Here is a 22,676-nt window from a genome sequence, read left to right on the forward strand (position 1 = left end):
TTGCTGTACCTCAAATTGTTGTGATTACCAGCTGAGAAACCTTTAGAAGTAGATTTTACTCCTGGCTCAGAGTTTGTCTGGGCAGTGTCTTAACATCATCCTTAAACTTACTCTGAGCTAAGAGTTTTATTTTTTTGTCTTAAAACAGGTTTTAGCAGGATTCGTAGGACCTTTTCTGAGATGCTTTGTGGATACGGGCCCTGATTCTAAATTAGATCAGTACTCCTACTCTGAGACTCTTGATAGCCCTGATTTATGCATCTAATTGTATCATAGACCACCAGGTGTCTCCATCCTCCTGTGAAATAAGCTGTTTTAACACAGTCTGATCTCTGAATGAATAGGATGCTTATTACATTTACATTTACATCATTTAGCAGACGCTCTTATAATAATAATACGCCATTTAGCAGACGCTTTTATCCAAAGCGACTTACAGTCATGTGTGCATACATTTTTACGCATGAGTGGTTCCGGGGATCGAACCCACTACCCTGGCGATACAAGCGCCATGCTCTACCATTTGAGCTACAGAGGACCACGAGCGACTTACAAATTGGTGCATTCAACTTATGATAGCCAGTGGGACAACCACTTTTTTTATGGGGGGGAGGGGGGAGGGGGGTAGAAGGATTACTTTATGCTATTCCAGGTATTCCTTAAAGAGGTAGGGTTTCAAGTGTCTCCGGAAGGTGGTCAGTTACTCCGCTGTCCTGGCGTCGTGGGGGAGCTTGTTCCACCATTGGGGTGCCAGAGCAGCAAATAGCTTTGACTGGGCTGAGCGGGAACTGTGCTTCCGTAGAGGTAGGGTAGCTAGCAGGCCAGAGGTGGATGAACGTAGTGCCCTCATTTGGGTGTAGGGTCTGATAAGAGCCTGAAGGTAAGGAGGTGCCGTTCCCCTCACAGCTCCGTAGGCAAGCACCATGGTCTTGTAGTAGATGCGAGCCTCAACTGGAAACCAGTGGAGTGTGCAGAGGAGCGGGGTGACATGAGAGAACTTGAGAAGGTCGAACACCAGACGGGCTGCAGCGTTCTGGATAAGTTGTAGGGGTTTAATGGCACAGGCAGGGAGCCCAGCCAACAGCGTGTTGCAGTAATCCAGACGGGAGATGACAAGTGCCTGGATGAGGACCTGTGCCGCTTTCTGTGTAAGGTAGGGTCGTACTCTGCGAATGTTGTAGAGCATGAACCTGCAGGATCGGGTCACCGCTTTGATGTTAGCAGAGAACGACAGGGTGTTGTCCAAGGTTCTTTGCACTCTGGGAAGAGGACACAATAGAGTTGTCAACCGTGATGGCGAGATCATGGAGCGGGCAGTCCTTCCCCGGGAGGAAGAGCAGCTCCGTCTTGCCGAGGTTCAGCTTGAGGTGGTGATCCGACATCCACATTGATATGCCTGCCAGACATGCAGAGATGCGATTCGCCACCTGGTTATCAGAAGGGGGAAAGGAGAAAATTAATTGTGTGTCGTCTGTATAGCAATGATAGGAGAGACCATGTGAGGATATGACAGAGCCAAGTGACTTGGTGTATAGAGAGAATAGGAGAGGGCCTAGAACTGAGCCCTGGGGGACGCCAGTGGTGAGAGCGCGTGGTGCGGAGACAGATTCTCGCCACGCCACCTGGTAGGAGCGACCTGTCAGGTAGGACGCAATCCAAGTGAGCAGCGCCGGAGATGCCCAACTCGGAGAGGGTGGAGAGGAGGATCTGATGGTTCACAGTATCAAAGGCAGCGGATAGGTCTAGAAGGATAAGAGCAGAGGAGAGAGAGTTATCTTTAGCAGTGCGGAGAGCCTCCATGACACAGAGAAGAGCAGTCTCAGTTGAATGACCTGTCTTGAAACCTGACTGGTTTGGATCAAGGAGGTCATTCTGAGAGAGATAGCAGGAGAGTTGGCTAGAGACGACACGCTCAAGAGTTTTGGAGAGAAAAGAAAGAAGGGATACTGGTCTGTAGTTGTTGACATCGAAGGGATCGAGTGTAGGTTTTTTGAGGAGGGGTGCAACTCTTGCTCTCTTGAAGACAGAAGGGACATGGCCAGCGGTCAAGGATGAGTTGATGAGCGAGGTGAGGTAAGGGAGAAGGTCTCCGGAAATGGTCTGGAGAAGAGAGGAGGGGATAGGGTCAAGTGGGCAGGTTGTTGGGTGGCCAGCCATCACAAGTCGCAAGATTTCATCTGGAGAGAGAGGGGAGAAAGAAGTCAAAGCATCCCAAAGCATAGGGTAGGGCAGTGTGAGCAGGACCAGCGGTGTCATTTGACTTAATAAATGAGGATTGGATGTCGTCAACCTTCTTTTCAAAATGGTTGACGAAGTCATCCACAGAGAGGGAGGAGGGAGGGGGAGGAGGATTCAGCAGGGAGAAGGTGGCAAATAGCTTCCTAGGGTTAGAGGCAGAGGCTTGAAATTTAGAGTGGTAGAAAGTGGCTTTAGCAGCGGAAACAGAGGAAGAGAATGTAGAGAGGAGGGAGTGAAAAGATGACAGGTCCGCAGGGAGCCCTCTTCTGTGAGCTCGCAATGAGTCATCAAGCCACGGAGCAGGAGGGGAGGACCGAGCCGGCCGGGAGGAATGGGGACATAGAGAGTCAAAAGATGCAGAAAGGGAGGAGAGGAGGGTTGAGGAGGCAGAATCAGGAGATCGGAGGGAGAAGGATTTAGCAGAGGGAAGAGATGATAGGATGGAAGAGGAGAGAGTAGCGGGAGAGAGAGAGCAAAGGTTGCGACGGCACATTACCATCTGAGTAGGGGCAGAGTGAGTAGTGTTGGAGGAGAGCGAGAGAGAAAAGGATACAAAGTAGTGGTCGGAGACTTGGAGGGGAGTTGCAGTGAGATTAGTAGAAGAACAGCATCTAGTAAAGATGAGGTCAAGCGTATTGCCTGCCTTGTGAGTAGGGGGGGACGGTGAGACTGTGAGGTCAAAAGAGGAAAGGAGTGGAAAGAAGGAGGCAGAGAGAAATTAGTCAAAGGCAGACGTAGGGAGGTTAAAGTCACCCAGAACTGTGAGGGGTGAGCCATCCTCAGGAAAGGAACTTATCAAGGCTTCTAGCTCATTGATGAACTTTCCAAGGGAACCTGGAGGGCAATAAATGACAAGGATGTTAAGCTTGAATGGGCTAGTGACTGTGACAGCATGGAATTCAAATGAGGAGATAGACAGATGGGTCAGGGGGAAAAGAGAGAATGTCCACTTGGGAGAGATGAGGATTCCTGTGCCACCGCCGCGCTGACCAGATGCTCTCGGGGTATGCGAGAACACATGGTTAGACGAGGAAAGAGCAGTAGGAGTAGCAGTGTTTTCTGTGGTAATCCATGTTTCCGTCAGCGCCAAGAAGTCGAGGGACTGGAGGGTAGCATAGGCTGAGATGAACTCTGCCTTGTTGGCCGCAGAACGGCAGTTCCAGAGGCTGCCAGAGACCTGGAACTCCACGTGGGTTGTGCGCGCAGGGACCACCAGATTAGAGTGGCAACAGCCACGTGGTGTGAAGCGTTTGTATGGCCTGTGCAGAGAGGAGAGAACAGGGATAGACAGACACATAGTTGACAGGCTACAGAAAAAGGCTACAATAATGCAAAGGAGATCGGAATGAAATGAACTAAACGTCTGGGAAAGCGAGAGAGCGGGGCCTCCCTCACTTACGTTTCACTGAAACACTCAAATATAACTCTCCCAACTTCCACTTTAGAAATTATAATTTTTGTAAACTACAGCGGTTCAATGTTTCTAGGAATAGACTAACTTAGTTTATTCAGCTAGCTAACTTGGTACAGTATTCTTCCGTGAAAACCGTCCAGGGCACCGAATCCTATGACGCCAAAGCCAACTAGCATGCCAGCCTCCAATAACACGGTTTAGCACCAATACTCAGTTACAACAAACCACCAGTGTGTTAACACGCCAAGCAGATCATTTGTGTCCGTGTCTAACGTTGTGTAAAGTTTTGGGTTAGTTTTGACAGTTTGAGTGAGTACGTCGTCAACTTATTCAGCCAGTTAGTTAGCTAGAATAGTTAGCACACTAGCTAGCCATTGCTCTCTGCCAACGAGCTAACCCCTCCTCCCACGGCACGAACGCACTGAGAGCCAAGCTAACGTTAACTAGTCACCCATGTCCCGAATTCCCTTGAACGACTCTGGTTACCAGTATGTAAAAACTAAACAAAAATAAATGTAGGTTATAACTTACCCTTAGTAGCTACTGTTAGCCAGTTAAGTGCAAAGCTAGTCACTGAATCGATTCAGCCAGTTCGCGTCTGTCCTAATAGTTACCAGTAGCTACCCGCTAGCTAGCTAGCTTTATTGGTCCAGGTAGTGAGTTAGCTAGCCTCGTGCTTCACCGGGCTCAGCCGAATACAATACTTACCTACAATAATTACCTACAATAACCTACAATAACTACCTGGATAAACTACCTACAATACCTAACTACAATACCTACCTACATAAAATCTAAATACATGGTTTAAGCTTTAGTCGACACCATATAAGCCAAGCTTACCTCCCGCCAGAGAGAGAGACAACCTCACCCGACACGACGCTGTCCCACGACGTATGTACAGTGGGGAGAACAAGTATTTGATACACTGCCGATTTTGCAGGTTTTCCTACTTACAAAGCATGTAGACAGCCCCGAAACCTGAAGGATCTGGAGAAGGTCTGTATGGAGGAGTGGGCCAAAATCCCTGCTGCAGTGTGTGCAAACCTGGTCAAGACCTACAGGAAACGTATGATCTCTGTAATTGCAAACAAAGGTTTCTGTACCAATTATTAAGTTCTGCTTTTCTGATGTATCAAATACTTATGTCATGCAATAAAATGCAAATTAATTACTTAAAAATCATACAATGTGATTTTCTGGATTTTTGTTTTAGATTCCGTCTCTCACAGTTGAAGTGTACCTATGATAAAAATGACAGACCTCTACATGCTTTGTAAGTAGGAAACACTGCCGATTTTGCAGGTTATCAAATACTTGTTCTCCCCACTGTATGTAATGATAGGTGGGAGGCCATAAAAGTCAACTGAGAACCTGGCAAGTGAATATGACATTTATATGCTGAAAAATTGTATTGGATTTGAATGGTTTTGTCAGTCAAAGATCCCTCCCCCCATTTTACTAATTCACAATTTTTGTCTCTTGGTGATAAGGGTATTTTGGAAGGGATGTTCGGGGAATCAGGGGCCACTTTGCATGACATGCTCCCACTCTCCTCAGCTTAGTACAAGATGGATATTACACGACTGAGTAACCTGCAGCTACTTTTAGGGCTTTGCTTTATCGACAAATCTAAAAGGCTCTGCCGTTAGCGCCTTAAGTGCCTGTGTTAAATCTCCTAACGTGGCACTATGGACCGCTGCAGTACTTTAAAAGTTGTTACAACACCTTGAAGTCTCCCAGCTCTTCTGACCCTGTCTCCTGGGCCCTGGTGGCAGAATGAGAGGTGGGAAAGAAAGTGCTTTAAAAAAAAAAGAAAAACATTTAGTGTTTTATAATCATGCCACTGTGATGGAGAGGCTCTTACTGTTAATGTGGTTATATCCCCTCGACTTATGAAATGTTGCAGAATCAGGTGATGGTCCTCTGCTTCATGTCAGCCAACCTACATTTTGTATAGAGCACACCATTGAGACTTATTAGACGTATTGCTCTCAGGTTGGGTAGTTGAGCAACCGATTTGAGTTTCAGACGTGACATTAGGATCACACACACACACATATATATATATATATATATATACATACATACAGTGGGGGAAAAAAGTATTTAGTCAGCCACCAATTGTGCAAGTTCTCCCACTTAAAAAGATGAGAGAGGCCTGTAATTTTCATCATAGGTACACGTCACTATGACAGGACAAATTGAGAAAAAAATCCAGAAAATCACATTGTAGGATTTTTTATGAATGTATTTGCAAATTATGGTGGAAAATAAGTATTTGGTCACCTACAAACAAGCAAGATTTCTGGCTCTCACAGACCTGTAACTTCTTCTTTAAGAGGCTCCTCTGTCCTCCACTTGTTACCTGTATTAATGGCACCTGTTTGAACTTGTTATCAGTATAAAAGACACCTGTCCACAACCTCAAACAGTCACACTCCAAACTCCACTATGGCCAAGACCAAAGAGCTGTCAAAGGACACCAGAAACTAAATTGTAGAACTGCACCAGGCTGGGAAGACTGAATCTGCAATAGGTAAGCAGCTTGGTTTGAAGAAATCAACTGTGGGAGCAATTATTAGGAAATGGAAGACATACAAGACCACTGATAATCTCCCTCGATCTGGGGCTCCACGCAAGATCTCACCCCGTGGGGGTGTCCCCCTGCTTAAGCCAGTACATGTCCAGGCCCGTCTGAAGTTTGCTAGAGTGCATTTGGATGATCCAGAAGAGGATTGGGAGAATGTCATATGGTCAGATGAAACCAAAATAGAACTTTTTGGTAAAAACTCAACTCGTCGTGTTTGGAGGACAAAGAATGCTGAGTTGCATCCAAAGAACACCATACCTACTGTGAAGCATGGGGGTGGAAACATCATGCTTTGGGGCTGTTTTTCTGCAAAGGGACCAGGAGGACTGATCCGTGTAAAGGAAAGAATGAATGGGGCCATGTATCGTGAGATTTTGAGTGAAAACCTCCTTCCATCAGCAAGGGCATTGAAGATGAAACGTGGCTGGGTCTTTCAGCATGACAATGATCCCAAACACACCGCCCGGGCAACGAAGGAGTGGCTTCGTAAGAAGCATTTCAAGGTCCTGGAGTGGCCTAGCCAGTCTCCAGATCTCAACCCAATAGAAAATCTTTGGAGAGAGTTGAAAGTCTGTGTTGCCCAGCGACAGCCCCAAAACATCACTGCTCTAGAGGAGATCTGCATGGAGGAATGGGCCAAAATACCAGCAACAGTGTGTGAAAACCTTGTGAAGACTTACAGAAAACTGTTGACCTGTGTCATTGCCATCAAAGGGTATATAACAAAGTATTGAGAAACTTTTGTTATTGACCAAATACTTATTTTCCACCATAATTTGCAAATAAATTCATTAAAAATCCTACAATGTGATTTTCTGGATTTCTTTTTCTCATTTTGTCTGTCATAGTTGACGTGTACCTATGATGGCCTCTCTCATCTTTTTAAGTGGGAGAACTTGCACAATTGGTGGCTGACTAAATACTTTTTTTCCCCACTGTATATATATATATGTGTGTGTGTGTGTATATATGTGTGTGTGTGTGTGTGTGTGTGTGTGTGTGTGTGTGTGTGTGTGTGTGTGTGTGTGTGTGTGTGTGTGTATGTATGTATGTATGTATGTATATATGTACCAGTCAAAAGTTTAGACACACCTACTCATTCAAGGGTTTTTCTTTATTTTTACTATTTTCTACACTGAAGAATAATAGTGAAGACAACAAAACTATGAAATAACACATATGGAATCATGTCGTAACCAAAAAAGTGATAAACAAATCAAAATATATTTTATATTTGAGATTCTTCAAAGTAGCCACCCTTTGCCTTGATGACAGCTTTGCACACTCTTGGCATTCTCTCAACCAGCTTCACCTGGAATGCTTTTCCAACAGTTTTGAAGGAGTTCCCACATATGCTGAGCACTCGTTGGCTGGTCCGACTCATCCCAAACCATCTTAATTGGGTTGTGGTCGGTGGATTGTGGAGGCCAGGTCATCTGATGCAGCACTCCATCACTCTCCTTCTTGGTAAAATAGCCCTTACACAGCCTGGAGGTGTGTTGGGTCATTGTCCTGTTGAAAAACAAATGATAGTCCCACTATGCCCAAACCAGATGGGATGGCGTATCGCTGCAGAATGCTGTGGTAGCCATGCTGGTTAAGTGTGCCTTGAATTCTAAATAAATCACTGACAGTGTCACCAGCAAAGCACCCCCACACCATAACACCACCTCCTCCATGCTTTACGGTGGGAACTACACATGCGGAGATCATCCGTTCACCCACACCGCGTCTGACAAAGACATGGCGGATGTAACCAAAAATCTCAAATTTGGACTCCAGACCAAAGGACACATTTCCACCGGTCTAATGTCCATTGCTCATGTTTCTTGGCCTGATTCACACAGTCTCCTCCGAACAGTTGATGTTGAGATGTGTCTGTTACTTGAACTCTGTGAAACATTTATTTGGGCTGCAATTTCTGAGGCTGGTAACGCTAATGAACTTATCCTCTGCAGCAGAGGTAACTCTGGGTCTTCCATTCCTGTGGCGGTCCTCATGAGAGCCAGTTTCATCATAGCGCTTGATGGTTTTTGCAACTGCACTTGAAGAACCTTCAAAGTTCTTGAAGTGTTCCGGATTGACTGACCTTCATGTCTTAAAGTAATGATGGACTGTCGTTTCTCTTTGCTTTTTTGAGCTGTTCTTGCCATAATATGGACTTGGTCTTTTGCCAAATAGGGCTATCTTCTGTATACCCCCCTACCTTGTCACAACACAACTGATTGGCTCAAACACGTTAAGAAGGAAAGAAAATCCACAAATTAACTTTTAACAAGGCACACCTGTTAATTGAAATGCATTCCAGGTGACTACCTCATGAAGTTGGTTGAAAGAATGCCAAGAGTGTGCAAAGCTGTCATCAAGGCAAAGGGCAAAAGGTAGCTCAGTTGGTAGAGCATGGCGCTTGCAACACCAGGGTTGTGGTTTCGATTCCCACGGGGGGCTAGTATGAAAAAAAAAAAAAACGCTTTTTCAGTTCTGCCCACAAATGTTCTATAGGATTGAGGTCAGGGCTTTGTGATGGCCACTCCAATACCTTGACTTTGTTGTCCTTAAGCCATTTTGCCACAACTTTGGAAGTACAGTGCCTTGCAAAGTATTCATCATCCTTGGCGTTTTTCCTATTTTGTTGTATTACAACCTGTAATTTTGTCACGATCGTCGGGAACAGAGGACCAATGCGCAGCGTTATTTGCGAACATATTTATTAAATAAGATAACACGAACAAAAACAACAAAACGATAACGTGACGTCCTTAGATAAACACAACCTACTTGGAACAAGATCCCACAACCACTGTGGGAAAACAGCCTGTCTACATGTGGTTCCCAATCAGAGACAACCAGCAACAGCTGACACTCGTTGCCTCTGATTGAGAACCACACTGGCCAACATAGAAATACTTAACCTAGAATGGAAAACACATGAAAACTCACACCCTGGCTCAACATACTAGAGTCCCCAGAGCCAGGGCGTGACAGTACCCCCCCAAAGGCGCGGACTCCGACCGTGCCAACCAAACACCACAGGGGAGGGACCGGGTGGGCACTCCGCCTTGGCGGCGGATCCGGCTCGGGCATGATCCCCACTCCCTCTCTAACCCCCAAAGTACCCCCTGGTCCGGTCTGGCCCTGCTGGCCGGAGCTGGACTGAACACTGGTGGAGCGGATTGCTCTAGCTCCGGCGTGGAGCAGCTGACCGGTACCGGACCAGGCACCGGTGGAACAGGCACGGGCTGTGCCGGACTGACGACGCACACCATTGGCTTGGTGTGGAGAGCAGGAATGGACCGGGCCGGGCTGGCGACGCGCACCACTGACTTGGTGCGGGGAGCAGGAACAGGCCGGGCCGGGCTGGCGACGCGCACCATAGGCTTGGTGCGGGGAGCAGGAACAGGCCGGACCGGGCTGGCGACGCGCACCATAGGCTTGGTGCGGGGAGCAGGAACAGGCCGGACCGGGCTGACGAAGCGCACCATAGGCTTGGTGCGGGGAGCAGGAACAGGCCGGGCCGGGCTGGCGACGCGCACCATAGGCTTGGTGCGGGGAGCAGGAACAGGCCGGGCCGGGCTGGCGACGCGCACCATAGGCTTGGTGCGGGGAGCAGGAACAGGCCGGGCCGGGCTGGCGACGCGCACCATAGGCTTGGTGCGGGGAGCAGGAACAGGCCGGGCCGGGCTGACGACACGCACCACAGGCTCGATGCGAGGAACAGGAACAGGCCGGGCCGGGCTGGCGACGCGCACCATAGGCTTGGTGCGGGGAGCAGGAACAGGCCGGGCCGGGCTGACGACACGCACCACAGGCTCGATGCGAGGGACAGGAACAGGCCGGACCGTACTGGGGACACACACCACTGGCCCTACGCAGGGATCAGGAACGGGCCGGACCGGACTGGTAACACACCCCAGTACCTCTCGCCGTGCCTCTACACTTTCCCTCTCCTCTGTGACCAGTGGCCCCCTTAACCTGGCGGCCTCCTCTGCAAACCCGCTGGACCGCTCCATCGCGGCCTCCTGCTGCCCCGTCGTCCACGGCGTGAGCCCCCCCCTAAAAAATGTCTGGGTGTCTCTCCTCCCCGTGGACCAAGCCTCCCTATCTCTCGCCAGACTCTTCCTCCACTGCTCCAAAGTCCAACCACTCTGCTCTTCATTTGGCTTGACCCAGTCGAGACTCCTCCTCCACTGCTCCCAAGTCCACCCTCTCTGCTCTTCACTAGGCTTGACCCAGTCGAGGTTGCCACGGAGATCCGCTAGCGATTCCCCTGGCGATGGCTCCTGGACACGCTGCTTGGTCCAGTTTTGGTGGGATCTTCTGTCACGATCGTCGGGAACAGAGGACCAATGCGCAGCGTTATTTGCGAACATATTTATTAAATAAGATAACACGAACAAAAACAACAAAACGATAACGTGACATCCTTAGATAAACACAACCTACTTGGAACAAGATCCCACAACCACTGTGGGAAAACAGCCTGTCTAAATGTGGTTCCCAATCAGAGACAACCAGCAACAGCTGACACTCGTTGCCTCTGATTGAGAACCACACTGGCCAACATAGAAATACTTAACCTAGAATGGAAAACACATGAAAACTCACACCCTGGCTCAACATACTAGAGTCCCCAGAGCCAGGGCGTGACAAATTTAAATTGATTTTTATTTGGATTTCATGTAATGGACATATACAAAATAGTCAAAATTGGTGAAGTGAAATAAAAAAATGTACTTGTTTCAAAAAATTCAAAAAAATAAAAAACGGAAAAGTGGTGCGTGCATATGTATTCACCCCCCTTTTTTTGGGGGGGGGGATAGATCAGCTTAATATTGCAGATAGATTGTAACTTCCATCAATGTAATTGTCTGCATCACTTCCAATCCCCCATGTATGTATATATATACAGTGGGGAGAACAAGTATTTGATACACTGCCGATTTTGCAGGTTTTCCTGTGAGAGATGGAATCTAAAACAAAAATCCAGAAAATCACATTGTATGATTTTTAAGTAATTCATTTGCATTTTATTGCATGACATAAGTATTTGATGACCTACCAACCAGTAAGAATTCCGGCTGTCACAGACCTGTTAGTTTTTCTTTAAGAAGCCCTCCTGTTCTCCACTCATTACCTGTATTAACTGCACCTGTTTGAACTCGTTACCTGTATAAAAGACACCTGTCCACACACTCAATCAAACAGACTCCAACCTCTCCACAATGCCCAAGACCAGAGAGCTGTGTCGTAGCTGTGTCGTAGACCTGCACAAGGCTGGGATGGGCTACAGGACAATAGGCAAGCAGCTTGGTGAGAAGGCAACAACTGTTGGCGCAATTATTCGAAAATGGAAGAAGTTCAAGATGACGGTCAATGACCCTCGGTCTGGGGCTCCATGCAAGATCTCACCTCGTGGGGCATCAATGATCATGAGGAAGGTGAGGGATCAGCCCAGAACTACACGGCAGGACCTGGTCAATGACCTGAAGAGAGCTGGGACCACAGTCTCAAAGAAAACCATTAGTAACACACTACACTGTCATGGATTAAAATCCTGCAGCGCACGCAAGGTCCCCCTGCTCAAGCCAGCGCATGTCCAGGCCCGTCTGAAGTTTGCCAATGACCATCTGGATGATCCAGAGGAGGAATGGGAGAAGGTCATGTGGTCTGATGAGACAAAAATATAGTTTTTGGTCTAAACTCCACTCGCCGTGTTTGGAGGATGAAGAAGGATGAGTACAACCCCAAGAACACCATCCCAACCGTGAAGCATGGATGTGGAAACATAATTCTTTGGGGATGCTTTTCTGCAAAGGGGACAGGACGACTGCACCGTATTGAGGGGAGGATGGATGGGGCCATGTATCGCGAGATCTTGGCCAACAACCTCCTTCCCTCAGTAAGAGCATTGAAGATGGGTCGTGGCTGGGTCTTCCAGCATGACAACGACCCGAAACACAGCCAGGGCAACTAAGGAGTGGCTCCGTAAGAAGCATCTCAAGGTCCTGGAGTGGCCTAGCCAGTCTCCAGACCTGAACCCAATAGAAAATCTTTGGAGGGAGCTGAAAGTCCGTATTGCCCAGCGACAGTCCCAAAACCTGAAGGATCTGGAGAAGGTCTGTATGGAGGAGTGGGCCAAAATCCCTGCTGCAGTGTGTGCAAACCTGGTCAAGACCTACAGGAAACGTATGATCTCTGTAATTGCAAACAAAGGTTTCTGTACCAAATATTAAGTTCTGCTTTTCTGATGTATCAAATACTTATGTCATGCAATAAAATGCAAATTAATTACTTAAAAATCATACAATGTGATTTTCTGGAATTTTTGTTTTAGATTCCGTCTCTCACAGTTGAAGTGTACCTATGATAAAAATTACAGACCTCTACATGCTTTGTAAGTAGGAAAACCTGCAAAATCGGCAGTGTATCAAATACTTGTTCTCCCCACTGTATATATATATATATATATATATATATATATATATATATATACATACAGTGGCGGAAAAAAGTATTTAGTCAGCCGCCAATTGTGCAAGTTCTCCCACTTAAAAAGATGAGAGAGGCCTGTAATTTTCATCATAGGTACACGTCAACTATGACAGACAAAATGAGGAAAAAAAATCCAGAAAATCACATTGTAGGATTTGTAATGAATTTATTTGCAAATTTTGGTGGAAAATAAGTATTTGGTCAATAACAAAAGTTTCTCATTACTTTGTTATATACCCTTTGTTGGCAATGACACAGGTCAAACGTTTTCTGTAAGTCTTCACAAGGTTTTCACACACTGTTGCTGGTATTTTGGCCCATTCCTCCATGCAGATCTCCTCTAGAGCAGTGATGTTTTGGGGCTGTCGCTGGGCAACACAGACTTTCAACTCCCTCCAAAGATTTTCTATAGGGTTGAGATCTGGAGACTGGCTAGGCCACTCCAGGACCTTGAAATGCTTATTACGAAGCCACTCCTTCGTTCCCCGGGCAGTGTGTTTGGGATCATTGTCATGCTGAAAGACCCAGCCACGTTTCATCTTCAATGCCCTTGCTGATGGAAGGAGGTTTTCACTCAAAATCTCATGATACATGGCCCCTTTTCATTCTTTGCTTTACACGGATCAGTCGTCCTGGTCCCTTTGCAGAAAAAAAGCCCCAAAGCATTATGTTTCCACCCCCATTCTTCACAGTAGGTATGGTGTTCTTTGGATGCAACTCAGCATTCTTTGTCCTCCAAACACGACGAGTTGAGTTTTTACCAAAAAGTTATATTTTGGTTTCATCTGACCATATGACATTCTCCCAATCCTCTTCTGGATCATCCAAATGCACTCTAGCAAACTTCAGACGGGCCTGGACATGTACTGGCTTAAGCAGGGGGACACGTCTGGCACTGCAGGATTTGAGTCCCTGGCGGCGTAGTGTGTTACTGATGGTAGGCTTTGTTACTTTGGTCCCAGCTCTCTGCAGGTCATTCACTAGGTCCCCCCGTGTGGTTCTGGGATTTTTGCTCACCGTTCTTGTGATCATTTTGACCCCACGGGGTGAGATCTTGCGTGGAGCCCCAGATCGAGGGAGATTATCAGTGGTCTTGTATGTCTTCCATTTCCTAATAATTGCTCCCACAGTTGATTTCTTCAAACCAAGCTGCTTACCTATTGCAGATTCAGTCTTCCCAGCCTGGTGCAGGTCTACAATGTTGTTTCTGGTGTCCTTTGACAGCTCTTTGGTCTTGGCCATAGTGGAGTTTGGAGTGTGACTGTTTGAGGTTGTGGACAGGTGTCTTTTATACTGATAACATGTTCAAACAGGTGCCATTAATACAGGTAACGAGTGGAGGACAGAGGAGCCTCTTAAAGAAGAAGTTACAGGTCTGTGAGAGCCAGAAATCTTGCTTGTTTGTAGGTGACCAAATACTTATTTTCCACCATAATTTGCAAATAAATTAATTAAAAACCCTACAATGTGATTTTCTGGATTTCTTCACAATTTGTCTGTCATAGTTGACGTGTACCTATGATGAAAATTACAGGCCTCTCTCATCTTTTTAAGTGGGAGAACTTGCACAATTGGTGGCTGACTAAATACTTTTTTTCCCCACTGTATATATATACATACATACATACATACATATCCTTTAAAAAATATATATATTACCCTTTATTACTTTCCAACCCCACCACCCTTTCCCTAATTGGAGTAAACTAGTGAACAACAATGCTTAGGCCTCTACTTCCAGCTTATACTTACTATATACATTTTATGGACAAAGTCAATTTTACAATAATTCTATTTTGTTTGTTTTTTCTCCTGAACTACTTCTACTCTCAACCTCTCCAATCATTTTCATGATGTCCATCCGGTTTGCTTCTATATGCAATATCTTTCTAACTGTGCTCTTTCACAAAAGCTCCCAACCTACAACCTATATACTTATTATGGACACAGTATGCTTACATTATTAGTTATCTTGTTATTAGTTGTTGTTAGTTGTTATTAGTCCCATCCTTCAACTCCATTCAATACCACCCATCTATCTCTTAACACCATCCATATAGGATTTCTATTTGCCATATATTTTTCAACTGTACTGTGATGTTTTACAAAAGTTCTGAACCTTTCTATTCTCATTGTTTCTACAGATTGTAAATTAAAAATAAAAATTTTTTCTAAAAGTATTATTATATTATTTATCGATTGACTATGACTTTTCAGATCACCCAGTAATGCTATCTGCAAGGTTAGCTCAAGGTAAATATTGCAATCCTTTAGCTATTCCTGGACCTGTGTCCAAAAACAAGCTACAAATGGACAGTACCAAAATAAATGATCTAATGATTCTGTCTCTTCGCTGGGAAGATTGTTTCCCCCATATAAATAACATTCTATTGGTAGCAAGAATTTTATATAATAATTTAAATTGAAAGATTCTAAGTTTTGAATCCGGTGTCGTTTTGCGTATCAGTTCATAAACACTATGCCATGGGATCGGTACGTCAAAAATCTCTTCCCAACTATTTTGCTATATCTATATGGGACGGCTGTCAATCCTTTGGTCCTTAAATGAAACTGGTTGTATTCACCCCCTTTGCTATGAAGCCCCTAAATAAGACCTGGTGCAACCAATTACCTTCAGAAGTCACATAATTACTTAGATTGCACACAGGTGGAGTTTATTTAAGTGTCACATGATCTGTCACATGATCTCAGTATATACACACCTGTTCTAAAAGGCCCCAGAGTCTGCAACACCACTAAGCAAGGGGCACCACCAAGCAAGCGGCACCATGAAGACCAAGGAGCTCTCCAAACAGGTCAGGGACAAAGTTGTGGAGAAGTACAGATCAGGGTTGGGTTATAAAAAAAATATCTGAAACAGCTGGGCTTTACGGAAGAGTGTCAAGAAAAAATCCATTGCTTAAAGAAAAAAATAAGCAAACAAGTTTGGTGTTCGCCAAAAGCCATGTGGGAGACTCCCCAAACATATGGAAGAAGGTACTCTGGTCAGATGAGACTAAAATTGAGCTTTTTGGCCATCAAGGAAAACACTATGTCTGGCGCAAACCCAACACCTTTCATCACCCCGAGAACACCATCCCTATAGTGAAGCATGGTGGTGGCAGCATCATGCTGTGGGGATGTTTTACATCGGCAGGGACTGGGAAACTGGTCAGAATTGATGGAATGATGGATGGCGCTAAATACAAGGAAATTCTTGAGGGAAACCTGTTTCAGTCTTCCAGAGATTTGAGACTGGGACGGAGGTTCACCTTCCAGCAGGACAATGACCCTAAGCATACTGCTAAAGCAACACTCAAGTGGTTTAAGGGGAAACATTTAAATGTCTTGGAATGACCTAGTCAAAGAAGAGACCTCAATCTTATTGGATTTAAAGATTGCTGTACAGTCGTGGTCAAAGGTTTTGAGAATGACACAAGTATTGGTCTTCACAAAGTTCGCTGCTTCAGTGTTATGAGATATTTTTGTCAGATGTTACTATAGTATACTGAAGTATAATTACAAGCATTCCATAAGTGTCAGTCTTTTATTGACAATTACATTAAGTTTATGCAAAGAGTCAAGTTTTCTGTTTTTTATCTTATTTCTTGTTTGTTTCGCAAAAAATATATTTTGCATCTTCAAAGTGGTAGGCATGTTGTGTAAATCAAATGATACAAACACCCAAAAAATCCATTTTAATTCCAGGTTGTAAGGCAACAAAATAGGAAAAATGCCAAGGGGGGTGAATACTTTCGCAAGCCACTGTATGCTTGGGGTCATTGTCCATTTGGAAGACCCATTTGCGACCAAGCTTTAACTTCCTGACTGATGTCTTGATGTTGCTTCAATATATCCACATAATTTTCTTTCCTCATGATGCAATCTATTTTGTGAAGTGCACCAGTCCCTCCTGCAGCAAAGAACCCCCACAGCATGATGCTGCCACCCCTGTGCTTCACGGTTGGGATGATGTTCTTCGGCTTGCAAGGGACTCCAAACATAGCGATGGTCATTATGGCCAAACAGTTCTATTTTTGTTTCATCAGACCAGAGGACATTTCTCCAAAAAGTACGATCTTTGTCCCCATGTGCAGTTGCAAACTGTAGTCTGGCTTTTTATGGCGGTTTTGGAGCAGTGTCTTCCTTGCTGAGCGGCCTTTCAGGTTATGTCAATATAGGACTCGTTTTACTGTGGATATAGATACTTTTGTATCTGTTTCCTCCAGCATTTTCACAAGGTCCTTTGCTGTTGTTCTGGGATTGATTTTCACTTTTTGCACCAAAGTACGTTCATCTGTAGGAGACCGAACGCGTCTCCTTCCTGAGCGGTATGATGGCTGCGTTGTCCCATGGTGTTTATACTTGCGTACTATTGTTTGTACAGATGAACGTGGTACCTTCAGGCATTTGGAAATTGCTCCCAAGAATGAACCAGACTTGTGGAGGTCTACAATTATTTTCGAGGTATTGGCTGATTTTCTTTTGATTTTCCCATGATGTCAAGCAAAGAGGCACTGAGTTTGAAGGTAGGCCTTGAAATACATCCACAGGTACACCTCAAATTGACTCAAATTATGTCCATTAGCCTATCAGAAGCTTCTAAAGCCATGATATCATTTTCTGGAATTTTCAAAGCTGTTTAAAGGCACAGTCAACTTAGTGTATGTAAACTTCTGACCCACTGGAATTGTGATACAGTGAATTATAAGTGAAATAATCTGTCTATAAACAATTGTTGGAAAACGTACTTGTGTCATGCACAAAGTAGATGTCCAAACCGACTTGCCAAAAAAATGTGTGGAGTGGTTGAAAAACAAGTTTTAATGACTCCAACCTAAGTGTATGTTAACTTCCGACTTCAACTGTGTGTGTGTGTGTGTGTGTGTGTGTGTGTGTGTGTGTGTGTGTGTGTGTGTGTTGTATGTATGTATGTATGTATGTATGTATGTATGTGTGTATATATATATATATATATATATATATATATATATATTTCACAGTGAGGGGAAAAAAGTATTTGATCCCCTGCTGATTTTGTACGTTTGCCCACTGACAAAGACATGGTCAGTCTATATAATTTTAATGGTAGGTTTATTTGAACAGTGAGAGACAGAATAACAACAACAAAATCCAGAAAAACGCATGTCAAAAATGTTATACATTTATTAGCATTTTAATGTGGGAAATAAGTATTTGACCCCTCTGCAAAACATGACTTAGTACTTGGTGGCAAAACCCTTGTTGGCAATCACAGAGGTCAGACGTTTCTTGTAGTTGGCCACCAGGTTTGCACACATCTCAGGAGGGATTAACGTTTCGAGGCTGACGTTTGGCAACTCGAACCTTCAGCTCCCTCCACAGATTTTCTATGGGATTAAGGTCTGGAGACTGGCTAGGCCACTCCAGGACCTTAATGTGCTTCTTCTTGAGCCACTCCTTTGTTGCCTTGGCCGTGTGTTTTGGATCATTGTCATGCTGGAATACCCATCCACGACCCATTTTCAATGCCCTGGCTGAGGGAAGGAGGTTCTCACCCAAGATTTGACGGTGCATGGCCCCGTCCATCATCCCTTTGATGCGGTGAAGTTGTCCTGTCCCCTTAGCAGAAAAACACCCCCAAAGCATAATGTTTCCACCTCCATGTTTGACGGTGGGGATGGTGTTCTTGGGGTCATAGGCAGCATTCCTCCTCCTCCAAACACAGCGAGTTGAGCTGATGCCAAAGAGCTCGATTTTGGTCTCATCTGACCACAACACCTTCACCCAGTTCTCCTCTGAATCATTCAGATGTTCATTGGCAAACTTCAGACGGCCCTGTATATGTGCTTTCTTGAGAAGGGGGACCTTGCAGGCGCTGCAGGATTTCAGTCCTTCACGGCGTAGTGTGTTACCAATTGTTTTCTTGGTGACTATGGTCCCAGCTGCCTTGAGATCATTGACAAGATCCTCCCGTGTAGTTCTGGGCTGATTCCTCACCGTTCTCATGATCATTGCAACTCCACGAGGTGAGATCTTGCATGGAGCCCCAGGCCGAGGGAGATTGACAGTTATTTTGTGTTTCTTCCATTTGTGAATAATCACACCAACTGTTGTCACCTTCTCACCAAGCTGCTTGGCGATGGTCTTGTAGCCCATTCCAGCCTTGTGTAGGTCTACAATCTTGTCCCTGACATCCTTGGAGTGCTCTTTGGTCTTGGCCATGGTGGAGAGTTTGGAATCTGATTGATTAGGAGCACTCCCTTTAAGAGTGTGCTCCTAATCTCAGCTCATTACCTGTATAAAAGACACCTGGGAGCCAGAAATCTTTCTGATTGAGAGGGGGTCAAATACTTATTTCCCTCATTAAAATGCAAATCAATTTATAACATTTTTGACATGCGTTTTTCTGGATTTTTTTGTTGTTATTCTGTCTATCACTGTTCAAATAAACGTACCATTAAAATTATAGACTGATAATTTATTTGCCAGTGGGCAAACGTACAAAATCAGCAGGGGATCAAATACTTTTCTCCCTACTGTACACACACACACACAGAAAAATTCCCTACACACACACTACGAAGATGAAACTTTCTCCCTGTCCCTATTTGAATACACCTTCACCCTTAGTACAGCAGTGTATTGATGTGTGAATCAGGCTGTAATTTCTACTGCTTCTCTTCCTCTTGCTGCAGTGTCTTTGGGTTGTATTTCTGTAATTATATTGATTGTGATCATCTTGTTCTGCTCACTGAGGGATCCACCAAGCCTTGCTTTAAAGGTGATTAACGCTCAAATCAGAGGCCGAACCAAATCTCCATAACATTGTACATTGACCAATGTGTATATGTTTATCTATTTAAGAAATTATCTCGCCATTGATCTGGTCTGAACTGAACTGGCTTGCCCACACACTCTCTCTCTCGCACGCACGCACACGCACGCACTCCCTTACTTGAGAATGCAGTGATTTTTGACTAGCTAGCTTCTGATTCCTGTTCTGCTTCGAAACCTCATAGACAATCAGATCGAAAACTCTGTTTTCTCTCCTCGGTTGAGATGGGAATCTGTAGTGCGGGGAAATGATTTGGTCTCTTGTCCTCCTTTTCCCTTCACCGTTCCCTGATCATTGAACACTTGGGCCCGTCACAGCTTCTGTGACCCACCGCAGAGGGAGCATTAAACATGTGAGGGTTGTTTTGATGTGCAGCCACTGGTGGCTTAAGTGCCTCTGTTTCTGTGGATGCATTTTTTTCTTCTTTCTCACTTTTTTTCTATCTCTCTTTTTATTCCAATCAGCCTGTTCTTTATTTTCTTTCCCCTTATTTCTTCCACTACTTAACTCTTAGGTTAGTGCAAATGAGTACTAAAAGAGATCCTAAGAAAATACAATAAATCTAACTACTAACCCTCTCCATCTTATCTCTGTTTCCCTCTCATTCTTCCAATCTTTCAGAATGCTTCCCTCTCTTTCCACTTTTTTCTCTTTCTACTTCGTTTCTTCTTTCCCCATCACTCAGTCTGTCCCCTATCATCCCTTCGATTTCATCTCTGCCGGGGTGACACATTCCCGCTTTTGATCATGGCGAATGAGACGGTGGTCGGATTCTCTTTGACTCCGTCTGCACCTATTAGAGCAAGGAGCAATTTTTTTTATCAAACCCCTTTTGGAGATCTACCTCATCATTTGCTCTTTCTTCAATTTTTTCACACTGTTAAATTCTACATGAAATTAAACAGAACATATTGTTGGGAAGGATTGTGAAATCAAGGGATTTTTTCATTCTAGGTGTAGACATTTGAAATGCACTATGATCATATGAGACAGAGGTGGGGATGAATTTCCTGAGGTTGATCTTTGTTGTCAAATTAATGCTTTTGATAGACGTATGTAATCGGTGTCTATCTCTTCTCTCCTTTCTCTCTCCTTTGTAGGCTGAGAATTCAGCCCTGGCCCTTGCGAATGAGAGCCAGAGAGAGGCCTATGAAAGGTGTCTGGATGAGGTGAGTTTTCATATAGAGCTACAGTATACATTCAGAGAAGGTCATCCTGACACTGTATTCTGTCTGTCACTGTACCCACTACATAAGGTGTCTCAGCTTTTATACCCTGCAATGATTACTGTCCACTCTTAAGACTCTAAAATCAGTCTCAATTTGTGACCACAGACTGTAGCAAAGATGTAACTTTTTATTATATTTAATTCAGGTTGCCAACCACGTGGTACAGGCACTTCTGAGTCAAAAGGTAAGACATCAAGACAAATCAATGATGTTCAGACTCAACAGTCTAACAAGTTAAGGAGCAGTTCTTTACACAAGGTGTGTGTGTGTGTGTGTGTGTGTGTGTGTGTGTGTGTGTGTGTGTGTGTGTGGGGGGTGTGTGGGTGTGTGTGTGTGTGTGTCATTGAGAAGTTTTTTTTATTTGTGTTTTGTCCTAGGACCTGCGGGAGGAGTGTATTAAGTTGAAGATGCGTGTGTTTGACCTGGAGAGACAGAACAGAACCCTGACTGAGCTCTTTGCCCAGAAACTACACCCCCAGGATAGCCCTCTGAAACAGGTACAGAACGTGTGTGTGTGACATTTATTTTCTCAGCAGTAAGTTGGAAATCATGCATAAATTAACAAGTTGCTTTTCATTTTATTTTCAGTAGTTTTTTTGCAAAACTAGATTGAATGTGACAGGAGAAAGCACTTGATAAAGATGAGAATTAGTCATGAGTACTGACAGACAGTTGTTGAATGTGTGACCAAAGAAGGGATTTAAGTCTATCCGTTGGCTCTCAGAACTGTGTGTGTGTGTGTGTGTGTGTGTGTGTGTGTGTGTGTGTGTGTGTGTGTGTGTGTGTGTGTGTTCGTACGCGGTGCATACAGATGTACTATCTTAATTTGACCTGTTTCTTAGAGCAGGAAAATTATCCTGTAGCAACAGGAAATTTCGATTATAATTAATGGACATTTTTGTATGAGTTGATACATTTTTTGTTAGGTAAAATCAAGTGTAACATTTTGGTGGAAATTACAGTGCCTTCAGAAATTATTCATACCCCTTGACTTATTCCACATTTTGTTGTTACAGCCTGAATTCAAAATGGGTTAAATATTATTATTTTACCCATCTACACACAATACCCCATAATGACAAAGTGAAAACATGTTTTTAGAAATGTTTGCTAATTTATTGAAAGTGAAATACAGAAATATCTAATTTACATAAGTGGCTGTTGATCATTGCCAGACAGCCATTTTCAAGTCTTGCCATAGATATCCAAGCCGATTTAAGTCAAAACTGTAACTAGGTCACTCAGGAACATTCAATGTCATCTTGTTAAGTAACTCCAGTGTTTATTTGGCCTTGTGTTTTAGGTTATTGTCCTGCTGAAAGGTTCATTTTTCTCCCAGTGTCTATGGAAAGCAGAATGAACCAGGTTTTCCTCTAGGATTTTGCCTGTGCTTAGCTCTATTACGTTTCTTTTATCCTAAAAAAACTCCCTTGCCGTTGACAAGCATAACCAAAATGTGATGCGGCCACCACAATGCTTGAAAATGTGATGAGTTGTGTTGGATTTGCAGCAAACATGACGCTTTGTATTCAGGACATAAAGTTCATTTCTTTGCCACATTCTTTGCAGTTGTACTTTAGTGCCTTATTGCAAACAGGATGCATGTTTTTGGAATATTTGTATTCTGTACAGGCTTCCTTCTTTTCACTCTGCCATTTAGGTTAGTATTGTGTAGTAACTACAATTTTGTTGAACCATCCTCAGTTTTCTCCTATCACAGCCATTAAACCATTGGCTTCATGGTGAAATCCCTGAGCGTTTTTTTTCCCTCTCCAGCAACTGAGTTAGGAAGGATGCCTGTATCTTTGTAGTGACTGGGTGTATTGATACACCATCCCAAAGTGTACTTAATAACTTCACCATACTCAAAGGGATATTCAATGTCTGCTTCCT

The 22,676-nt window shown here is 44.4% G+C and overlaps 1 protein-coding gene across 2 annotated transcripts in view; it reads left to right on the top strand.

The window, feature by feature from the left end:
• The window catches only part of LOC121575146 (nck-associated protein 5-like), a 154,683-nt gene that overhangs the window by 104,030 nt on the left and 27,977 nt on the right, over positions 1-22,676 (top strand). For both annotated transcript variants that reach the window (XM_045223025.1, XM_041888041.2), the window contains 3 exons: positions 20,655-20,723; positions 20,929-20,967; positions 21,161-21,280. In XM_045223025.1, the coding sequence (XP_045078960.1) occupies positions 20,655-20,723; positions 20,929-20,967; positions 21,161-21,280 (228 nt within the window). The remainder of the gene's footprint in view (positions 1-20,654; positions 20,724-20,928; positions 20,968-21,160; positions 21,281-22,676) is intronic.

The sequence above is a fragment of the Coregonus clupeaformis genome, chromosome 10 (genome assembly GCF_020615455.1).
Source record: "Coregonus clupeaformis isolate EN_2021a chromosome 10, ASM2061545v1, whole genome shotgun sequence".
Lineage (NCBI taxonomy): Eukaryota > Metazoa > Chordata > Actinopteri > Salmoniformes > Salmonidae > Coregonus > Coregonus clupeaformis.